Source organism: Trichechus manatus, unplaced genomic scaffold (genome assembly GCF_000243295.1).
Source record: "Trichechus manatus latirostris isolate Lorelei unplaced genomic scaffold, TriManLat1.0 scaffold00021, whole genome shotgun sequence".
Lineage (NCBI taxonomy): Eukaryota > Metazoa > Chordata > Mammalia > Sirenia > Trichechidae > Trichechus > Trichechus manatus.
In genome coordinates this window covers 8035577-8047125 of record NW_004443957.1, presented here as the reverse complement: position 1 = coordinate 8047125, position 11549 = coordinate 8035577, and the positions used below count along the sequence as shown (strand labels likewise).

Sequence of the window (11549 nt, the reverse complement as noted above, 5' to 3'; positions counted from 1 at the left end):
AACATGTGTACTACTGTTTCATGAGAAACTATTTGTTCTGTAAGCCTTCACCTGAAGTACAATAAAATATACATATATAAAAATAAGGTACCTCAGCTCATCAGTCCAAAACTAAAGTCACGTTCTTCCCCTCAAACCTACTCTTCCTCAGTAAATGACAAAACTGTCCACCAACTGCCAACCTCCAATCCCAGAGGTCGTCCTTGACCCTTCCCCCTCCCCCCTCCCCCCATTAATCGCCAAACCTTGGCAGTTCTTCCTCATCAATACATTCTGTTCAGTCCGTTTCTCTTCATCCTCACTCTGATCACCCTAGCTCATCTGTAACCTACAGCTGCCTCCTAGCTGGCCTCTCTGCCTCCATCTTGCTTCCCTCCAGGCCATTCTCCAGATAGCAGCTAGAGTGACCTTTTACCACACAAATCTGACATATCATGTCCAGGCCTGGAACAGCCCCTAAAGATGGCGGCCACACCCCTTCTCCCAACAAGAGGTGGAGTCTGTTTCCCTTCCCCTTCAACCTGGGCCTCTGACACTCTGACCAATAGAACAAGGCAGACATGATGCTGGGCTATTTGGCCTGGCCTTGAAGAGGCTAAGCTGCTTCTGCTCCCCCGCTTAGAGGCCAGCCAGGTCAAGGAACACTGTGCCATGAGGCCCCCAGCCCAGCCCAGCCCAGCCTGCTCCCAGCCCAGCCTGCTCCCACCCCTCAGCCAAGATGCCTGGCTTCCTACTCACTACTGCCAACTGCACTGGCCAGCCCCGCCCCAGCCCAGTAACCTGGACAGCTCTTCCTGCGTCAGCACCCACAGCCCTGCATCTCCTGCACAGTGGCGGGCCCTGCATCTCCCGCACAGCGGCGGACCAGGGGTGTGGAAATGGCCTCCCCTGTGGGGCTCTAAGTCCCACAAGGCAGGATTGCCTCTCCCCTGCTCACTGATCTAGCCCTCACACCCACCTCTCAGACTCTCCGGTATCACATGGCCAGTGACTGTCAAAGGCACCAGAGAAGGGAGGCGATCTCACCCAGGAGGGCAAGGCTCTGCGGGAGCCCACAGAGCTAGACAATAGCTCGGCCACAATACCACGTGCAGGTCACAGCTCCAGTCCCACTGCCCCCACACCAGAGTGGCATTCACCCTAGTCCTGCTCTTCAGGCACAGGCACGAGCTGCAGTGCCAACCATGGGTGACGGGCAGTGGCAGTGCACACCCAATGATTAAAGAAATGAGGGAGAAGCCAAGCCCAGTGGGCACCGCGGGAACACTGCTGCTGTGCCCATAAGTCATGGTCAGGACACGGAAGTGGCCATCCTCAGCCTAGGCTGACTCGGGAGGAAGAGGAGGAGGAGAGTAAAGTAGCTTAGGCTTACTGAGCACTGATTAGGAGTCAGGGACTGCTCTAAAACCTTTAGATGCACTCTTTCATTGAATCCCCATAGCTGTCCAATGAGGTAAGAACAATCAGTATTCCCTTTTTATTATAAGGAGTCCCTGGGTGGTGCAGTTAACGTGCTCGGATACTAACCGAAAGGTTGGAGGGTCGAGTCCACCCAGAGGCACCTTGGAAGAAAGGCCTGGTGATCTACTTCCAAAAAATCAGCCATTGGAAACCCTATGGAGCACAGTTCTACTCTGACACACATGCAGTCGTCATGAGTCAAAGTCAACTCAATGGCAACTGGTTCTGATTTTATTATAAAAAAAGGCAAAGCAGAAGTCCCGGGCACAGAGTCCAGCCTGTCCCCTCCAGAGGATGCCCTGCCACTCTTTAGCTGGGGTGAGAGCAGGCACCGGACCTGTGAGGAGGCAGGGTACAATCAGGAAAAAATGAAATTCCACATAGAGTTTTTTTATTTCTGGGAAAAGTCCATTTCCTAGATGTGGTGGAAGAGCTGGGCTCCTGGGTCTTGGGAAGGGTGGGAACACCAGCCCCACTTCCACAGCGCTGAGCAGCACCAGCAGAGGGAAACGGCACGAAGGAGGGGCAAGGGTGATGGCTAAGTAGACTCTCCCACACCCACACTGGGTACAGGCAAGAGTCAAGCAGGGGAGGTCCAGCCCGGGGGTCTTATACAAGACTTGCAACAGGGTGCTGAGAGGGTAAGTAAGGAGCCACTCTCCCCTGGCAGCCAAGCGGAGCCCCACCTCGATGTCCCCAGAGCTCCGGATGGACCCCGGGAAGACCTGTTCAGAGGACCCAGTCTAGTCAGGCTAGGACACGGGTGCCAGCCGCCCCATGTGGGGAACTGGGTCTTAGCTGGCCATGTCTGCTCTAAAAACAGAATGGCCACGACTGAACCCAGTGTCTATTTTTGCGTCCTTGTCACCGGAGAGGAATGTGTAATATTTCAGCAAAGCGGGGGATGCATGCAGCCAACACTAATTGTTTGGCTTGGCAGCCTGCGGCACATCAAAATTGTTGAAACAAAGGCTGCAGAAACAGCGTGAGAAAACCGTTTACTGGAGCAAATCCTAATAAATTCACAAACCATTTAAATCTCTTCTCCCCACTTCACCCTCCAAAGAAGGGGGAGAAAGAGGGGAAAAAACTAAAAACCTTCAGAAACACAAAATTAGCCGAAGTGAGGACCTGGCAGGAAAGAGAGTAGGAGAGGCCACTAGAGCCGGGGGTCTCAGAGTGCTGCCCCACATGGCCTTAGGCGAACTGCGGAGGGGCAGGTCTGAGTGGACTTTGGGTCCTGAGGCACTCTGCACAGACAGGCTCACAGGCCAGGCGGACACCAGTCCACACTGACCCCATCTATCCAGCCTCCACGGGGCTGCGTCCCTGGGGGACAACTCAATTCAGACCAGACATCCGTGAAGGGCACGTAAGGGACCATGCTAGGCCCTGTGGTTGTAAAGAATTTAAGGGATAAATATATAGTCTCAGCCCTCCAGGGGCTTGTCCTCTAATAGGGGCAGGGACATGGCAGCAACTAATTAACAGGATACTAGCTTTCTCAGTGGTAACACAGAAGAGGGAATGCCTGCAGCAGGGAGCAATGTTGGAAGCTGCAGCGCAGGGTTACCAGCCTGGGCTAGGGAGTCGAGTCTGTCTGCGCTCAAATCCCTCCCTAGCTGCTCATGCTGAGGTTTCCTCATCTGTAAAATGAGGCTGTTGTGAGGATCAAGTGAGGAAACTACCCAAGGTGCTCAGCACAGCCCCGGAGTGTGGTAAGCTGTGTCAGAGGTTATGTTGTCGGGGACAATCATTAGTCACAGGTCTGCACTGGGTCTTGAGGGCAGGTGGGCTGTCACAGACAGATGTGGGGAAGGGGGGGTGGACGTGGGAAAGGGGAGGTGGAAGGCTTTCCAGTGGGGAACTGAGGGAAGTGACAGCATGGCCCCTGGAGGCAGGCAAAAGAGAAGCTGTGAGTACCTGGAGACGCCTGTGGGAACTATGGGGCGGCGGGAAAGATGGCTGGTGAAGAAGTTGGCAAAGATCTTCCACACACATGGACAGAGCAGCAGGGGGCCATAAGAGTCAACTCTGGGTCTCAGGAAGTGAGCTGGGGCAGCACAATGGGAGGAGGGGAGGGGGAGTCCGGAGCCCAGAGCAGTGAGACGACAGAGTGACTGCACCCCTGGACCAGGACAGGGCAGTAACAGTGCAGGACTACAGGGTGGAGAGATGTGGGGTCGGGGAGGGGGTGAGGAGGACCCTTGCTTCTCAGGAACCTTATGACCAAGGGAATAGATCCTCTACGAACTGAACCCCCTGATGGAATGACCCCTGTGCGCCACCAACAGCCCTGAGCGCCAATCTCAGCTCACCCAGTCAACGGGCCACGGCATCCCTGACTGCCAGTCACCTGACCTGTAACAGGTCGACCTGTAATAATAACACCTGCCTCACAGGGGCAGTGTCAGAGAATTCATAATGTACGCAGATGCCTACAGTGGTGGGTACAGCACACGGAGATGCCTGTGCTCATTCCTCCCCTTAAGAAGGGGCTAGAGGGCTCCCCTGCCTTGGGAATGATCTGCACCAGTCCTCAGAGATCTCTGAACGCCCAAGTACTCAAGGCTCTGATCCCCATCCAGCTACTTGCTATCCCACAGCAGGCAGCTCAACAGCAGTGAAGGAGACAGAGAGGAAAAGCCAGACAGCTGGGGGTGGAGTGCAAGGTCGGGCAGGGGACCCAAGAGTCTCCCAGGCATCCTCCTCCACTGGCTGGGGAATGCCAAGAATTCACTCTGTTCCCTACCTCCCTTAGCTGGAGCATTCCAAGCACTAGGTTTTTTCCTCTTGGAACACCAGCAGCATGAGAAGAACCCAACACTGGCCTGTGGCACCCTCTCCCCAGCACTCCCTCTATGATGACACTTGTTGAAGGTGATCACCCTCACCTCCACCTGGCTCTTTAAAACTCATCCATGACTAGTGAAGGGAGCGGAAGGGACAAGCTACTCTGCTCTCTAACCCACCAAACTCATTGCCGTCGAGTCGATTCCAACTCATAATGACCCTACAGGACAGAGTAGAACTGCCCCATAGGGCTTCCAAGGAGCGGCCAGTGGATTCGAACTGCTGACCTTTGGTTAGCAGCCAAGCTCTTAACCACTGAGCCACCAGGGCTCCCTCTGCTCTCTGGGGTGCTCTGTTTTGCCTATAGAAGTTCTAACACTGAGCTGTACACTAAGTCTGACCTTCAGAGATCACACCAAAAGAAAGGACACACCGTGAACCCACCACAGCTTGTGAAATAAGTTGGTACTCCTAAAAGATGGAATTGAACTGAGAACTCTAAGCTGCAAAGACTACGCTTTTCTCTAATAGGATACAGGTTAAAAAGGGCAGCATACACTGACTTTGATTTCAGCTAGCCTTCTCAATTTACAATGGCTTCAGAAGTGGCCCAGCTGGTCACTGTGGACAATCGGCATCAGCACAAGTGTGACCAAGGCGGACTGTATTAGCTCTACTTGTTGTGGAGTCAAAAGACCCAGTAGCTGTGTGTGTATCAGCAGCCGCCCTAGGCACCACAAGGCCCTTGTCCCAGAATGCCATTTGCTGCAAGTTAATAATAGATGTAATGTCCCATCCCACAAATAGCTGATTCAGGAACACTTAACAAGGTAAATTCTTAAGAGAGCAGATATTCTCATGGGTCACCTGATGGGCTTAGGTGTGGAGACATTTGAACTGTTCTGACTTCCCTGTGTACCCATCGCTGTGATATCACCAAATGCAGGGCCCAGCACACAGAAATGGGTGCCGCTTTCTGCGCCACTGCACTCAAGGCTGTTGGTTCCTAGCATGTAGAGTGCCTATTTACATATGACCCCCAGGCATCACTATGGGATCAGTGCTTCTCACAGCCACCCGTTCTGGGAGACAGATAAGAGGAGTATCCAGGACTCTGACTGAATACCAGGGTAATGATGTGCTCTCCACCCACCTACAGTCTCCTCTGCAGTGCCACCAGACACAGGATTCTGGTCCGATTCAGGAGCTATTGTAATTGCAGGCTGCTCCCTGGTATTCTCTGCTCCCCACCCCAACTTCAGCCAGCCCTTTAGCCAGTGTCCAGAACCCCCAGAGGGACTCAGCTTCCAGTTAGGCCATCCTCCCTCACCCTGCCCTCTGCACAGACCTGGGCCATCAATCTGCAATGGCTATAAAAATAAGACACAAAGGTCACTGATGTCTGTCTGTATTTCTGGGATGTTTAGGATCCAACGTAAATGCTACACTGCAGACAGAGAGTATGTCAGCTTGCCAAGTGAATTAATGCCATGTGACTCCCCAAAACCGCCTCTTCACTCTAACATGAGGATAGATTCCACCTGGGAAAGCTCCATGTCCTGAGGTCAGCCAGCTTCACTCAGGGCGATTTATTGGATGTGTCTGTGTGCTAGCTGTGCCTGTCTGTCCGAGCCTTTGTGAAATGCTTCCTTGTAAGACACAGTTCCCCATATGAGGGCACTAGGCCCTGGCTGACCCCCTTACTGCTTCCCCTACCCCGACCTGCCCTCCCCACAGGCTTCCCAGGGGGCAGCATCCTGCCCTCTCCACCTGGTGCTGCTGGGGTGAGGGCCCCAATCGGCAACTGGGAGGACACATGGAAAACCCAGAAGAGTCACCTCAAAGATGAGGGGGTGAAGCCCTGATCTGACTCCTGGCCTAAGGCACACAGCCACCTCCCCACACTCACACTGATTACACCAGTCTTCCGAAATGCCTGGCTCTTCTTTGGGTGATAGACGCCTGCCTTTGGTCATTTTGCTGCTTATTAATGCAGTTCTACCGGGGCAACGCATGGGGGAAATAAACTTAAATCAGTCAACCTGATGCTCTGAAGCAACTCTGTAAAAATAAATAAATAAATAAATAAATAAATGATCAGGAGAAGAGAGTTAGACTCAGTCAGCTAATGTCACTAGATTGCAACACACAATTCTCATAAAGCTTTGTCTTATAGAGCCACCGAGATGCTCATTGCTGGTGTGGGGAGGTGCAGGCTAACAAGGCCCGATGTTGCTGCCTCACATTCCCTATCATGGGGCACCGCTGGGCTGCTGACAGCACTCACTACTGCTTTACATTCCATCACCAAACCACACACAGCAGCGTCCTAACTCCCAACAGGCTCTCCTCCTCCTCCTCCTCTCCTTTTCCCTCCACAATGGCATGTCAACTGTGGCCTGGGAGTGTGGGCAGCTGCCTTCTACGTCCATTTAGTGTGAAAAGAAAAATAAATAATCCCTCAATTCTTTCTAAAAAGTACAAATACATCTAAATTTAATCCAACTTACCCTTGTTTCCCAGGAGAAAGGGGCAGAGTGCTCATCTTGCCAAGTTATGTCCTGCAATAAAAATTCAAGAATAAATCTAAAACCCAAACCAGACAGACCACATGCAAACAACCCACCCGAGGTCAAGGGGGAAGCAAAACTCAGGAGTAATCCTAACTTCCGGCTCAGAATAAGCCTGTCGTTTGGATGCTCTGAGAGGAATGCGCTGGCCTTCTCTGTGGCTCCACCCTCACCTTTCTGGCGGAGGCTGCAAGATCATTTCCAGCACTCCCCTCCTCTCCAAACAGGCCCACAACAGACTCAGAGAGGCAGGGATGGGAGCATTAAAGGGAACAGGGCTTTATTGTGTATGCGGAAATGGGCTCAAGTCTCATCTCTACCCATAACTGGTCATGCAACCATCGGAAGACCCTTAGCCAATTTGAGCTCAGTGTCCTCAGCTGAAAAAGGAGAATATTGCTTCCCTTGCAGGGTTGTTGTGAGGGTTTAATGAGGTTACATAGGAAAAGAATGCTGTGCCAGTACATCTGAGCTCTCCTTCTCCCTGCCATTGCCTACACCCTGAAAGGTGAAGGCAATGAAGAAAACATCCAATTAATATATAATGCGAACTTAGAAATCCCTCCCCAGCCTCTCCCCAGCAGAGTATGATCAAAAGAGCCTTTCAGAATTATCACTGCAATTTGACATTGGGTCCAGGATGGTGTGGTCTCTGGGCAGCCCAAGTGACTTAGGAAAATCGCCTTACCCTGCCTAGCCCACCTCATCCCAGCCCCCATTAGGATTCCTAGGCTGGCAAATATCTCACCTGTTCCCAGCTGACTTTATAGATCATATTTTCTGAACCAAAAACTGGAACACATTGTGTGATACAGACTGAAAATGGCATAAAATATTTTAAATTGAACTGATAATAAGAATATTATATTGATTTATCACTCCACCCACAGCCCTCAGTTACTCGTCTCTTTTTCCCACCCAGAAGTGCTCTCTGCCCCGAGTTAGGTCATCTGGTTCTTCCTGTCTACAGACAAACCGGTTCTGTCTGTTGATGGGCCACTTCCTTCAGCTTCTGACAAAGCCCAGTCCCACCCCCAGCCTAGCCTCAGGGATCCCAGGGATCAGGAAATACTGGGGAGCACATGCGGGAGAATATCTTGCAACAAATTGCAGTTACCCATGACAGCCTTCCAGAAAGCCCTGTGCACTCTCTGCGTAGAACCCTCCAACTCCAATAATGAAGATGTTTCAGGGTCTTCATGCTAAAGGTCTTTCCCCAAGAAATGGAGGAGAGGAAGGGCACTGGGTGGTGACTCGCCAGTAAGCCCCAAGGGCCAAGCACCCTCAAATCATAAAGTCCACCAGAGCAGGGCTGTGTGAGCTCGCTACAGTGTGCCCAGCGCCCTTGACCGTGTCGGGAGGTAGTCCACGTGCAAAAACCACTTATGAAACAACGGACTCTGCACAAGCCCAGGTCCTTCCACAGTGTTGATGTATTTCTCCAGGTCCCACACCAACACTCATCCCAAGACTTCCAAACACAGGGACTCAGCGAGGCTTCCCTTTCCCACCTCTTGCCAGGGTTGATCTCTGAACTCTAAGCCCAGGAGGTAGAGCCAGCCATCTGCAGGGCGTAGAGATTCTGCTTCTCCCCCTGCCACACCCAGGGATGGACAGCAGACACTTGCATCTGCGGCTCCAATGCTTCACATTCACTGGGGATAAACAGCAAGAAAGACCCAGAGAGCAGGCTGCTGGAAGGTCAGAATTCAGGCTTTTATTTCAGTGTGGCTATATCTGTGTTAGGAAGAAACTACTAACAAAGGTATTATTTATAAATATTAAAAACTACAAAAGGGGGAAAATATTAGAAACTGGGTTGAGTTTAAGAGAGTAGTGTTTTCATAAAACTAGTAGTAATACGGATGATAGTATTATAGTCACTTTTGAGAACCACAGACTGTGTACAACTAATTACTGTGTTACAATAAGATTATCCTCATCATTAAAACGTCATACTAATTTTCATGTAATACTATTTGATTATAATCCTGACATCTGAAGGGGTTTGCACAGTCTCTTATCAGTTATGGTTGTCAGGAAAAACTTTTAAAAATTAGAGGGAATATAGGTCACTTTCTTCCTGTTTGGAATTTCAGTTAAACCCAAGTTACCTCCCAATTTGCAAACGTTGCTCCTCCAAAATTAGAAATGGCCATTGAGACGAAAAGTGTTCGGTAGAGTTGTGGGTCCCCCTTCAGCTGTCGGGGTGGCCCCTGCACCAGTGTCTCTACCTGGACGTTGTAGGGGAGGAGTGCAGCAAACATCTAAAATTCTATGATCTCAGGGCCCTCTGATTTCCTATTAGAAACAATAAAACAAACCAAGAAGAACTTTCTCCCCCTAGATGGGAAAAATAAAGGAGGCTGAAAGAATGTAAATATCCTTTATCCTGCGTTTGAACCTATGGAAATAAGGCAAAGGGAAGTCAGCTGACAAATCCGCTCCTTCCAACCCGGAGTGGGAAATTCCACTGACCAGCTCTGTGGGCAGATGAAGTACATGCAGACTTCATCTGGGGAGCAGAAGGCGGGCAGCAGGACCGTGTGTGTGCCAAGGACAGAGCACCATGTTGCTGGACTGCCCTGTCATGTAAATATAATGGATCATCTAAATAGTAACTTTGCAACTTGAGTCCCTTTGAAATCTACAAGGATTAAAATAATGACGCTTCTGGCTTTGGGAGGTGAAGTGGGTGTAGAGAGCCCAGAGCCGGGTGAAACAGCCCAGTCTCCAGGGGCTGGAGCCTAAATTAGCTGAAATTCCAGAGGGTCACAGACTGAGAGGGGGTCACACTGTGATCTCTCCCCAACTTGGTGCCAAGTCAATAGTCTTTTGTTTACTCCAGCTAGAAACTGAGTCAAGGAGCAGATTCTTTGGATGTCTGCAATTCTGAGCTCATAAAAATAAAATAATAAAACGCTTAACAAAAATAAACATGTCAAACAAAAATGTGATTAAAGTTCTGATGTCAGCCACCAGCTGCACACTCCAGCCACAAAAAAAGTATTGGCAGCAAGAATAGGCTCCCAGGCAGTTAGATGCAAAATGGCATCAGAATTGCAAAGTGGCAACACCCCCTCTCACGCACACAGTGGAATCTTTCTTCTGCTCCCACAGTGACCAGCAGGATCCCAAAACATGGCCAGGCACTAAACTAGCTTGCGGACCAACCATGTATGCTTTCTATTGGGTTGCTTGAAAGGCTGCCCCCTTGCCATCTGAAATTATCTAAATATCCATTTATTTACACACCCTTTACTTACACTACAAAACACCACAAAGTGGTTTCCTTTTTGCTAAGAGTTCATCCTCAGGGTCAAATTCCTTTCCATAAGAGATATCTGTACCAAAGACAGCGCTGAACCTCTCCGTAAACTACTTCTTTTCCTGACCAAGGCACAGGAAGGCTCCTTAGGTCACCAAATGCCAAAGGAGAAAGCCAAAAGTCCAAGTGGAATCCACCGAAAGCCAAGGACACACACAGTATCTGGCAGTTATCAGGGACAGTACAACACATGGGAGGCTCTGCCGGTCCCCACCGTTGACTCCAAGTACTCCAAGATGATTAGTCACAGAAAGTATCTTTTCCTCTAACATCCCAGAGGCCTTGAGCACTGCGCTCTCATCTGAGAAACGTTCATCCAACATTGTTTTTACTTCTAAAGGAGACAGTACTTAAAAAAAAAACAAAAAACATATATTCTCTGCCTGCAGTACCTAAACACATATTTGCATGAAAGCTCTAACATTTACTACTTTCCTACTTGGTAAAAGGAGCCCCAGTGGTGCAATGGTTAAGCGCTCTGCTGCTAGATGAAAGCTTGGTAGTTTGAATCCACCCAGTGGCTCCACAGGAGAAGGACCAGGCAATCTGCCCCCATAAAAATTACAGCCTAGAAAATCCTATGTGGCAGTTCTACTTTGTCACGTGAGTTGCTATGAGAGAAAGTCAACTGGATGGCACACAACAACAACTTGGTAAAGGATGGATGCAAGCTGCTGTGGAAAATAGTCTGGCAGTTTTTCAGAAAGGTAAACATAGAATTATCATATGACCCACCAACCCCACTCCTGAGACTTGAAAGCAGGAACTCGAACATATACTTGTACACCAATGTTCTTTGCAGCACCATTCACAACAGCCAAAAGGTGGACACAACCTAAATGTCCATCAACAGAGAAACAAAACGGTATTTATGTACAATGAAATATTACTCAGCCATAAAGACAAATGAAGTCCCGACACATGCTATGACACAGATGAACCTTGAAAACATTACGCAGAAAGAAATAAATCAGATGCAAAGTGACAAATATTGTATGATCCCACTTACATGAAATATCTAGAATAGGCAAATGTATAGAGACTGAAGTTTATGAAGTTATTACCATGGGCTGGGGAAGGGGGAATGGGGAGTTATTGTTTAATGGGTACAGTTTCTGCTGGAGGTGATGAAAAAATTTGGAAACACATATTTAGTGTTGTTGGTTTCACAGCATGGTGAATGTAATTAATGTCACTGAATTGTACATGTAAAAATGGTTGAAATGGCAAATATTTTATTATATATAGGTATGTACCACATAACATCCGTTTGGACAACGTCCGATTGCATATACTTCCGTGGTCCCATAAGGTTATAATAGAGTTCAGAAATCCTGATGGGAGAATGGAACATATCAGACGTACTTTGGTAAGTACTATAGATTCTATCTGACTCT

At 49.4% G+C, this 11549-nt stretch overlaps 1 protein-coding gene across 1 annotated transcript in view; it reads right to left on the bottom strand.

Moving 5' to 3' along the window:
• Positions 1-11549, bottom strand: part of CUNH1orf198 (chromosome unknown C1orf198 homolog) — a 43107-nt gene that overhangs the window by 11129 nt on the left and 20429 nt on the right. Inside the window, exon 2 of the mRNA XM_004372818.2 lies at positions 6765-6815. Within this exon, the coding sequence (XP_004372875.1) occupies positions 6765-6815 (51 nt within the window). The remainder of the gene's footprint in view (positions 1-6764; positions 6816-11549) is intronic.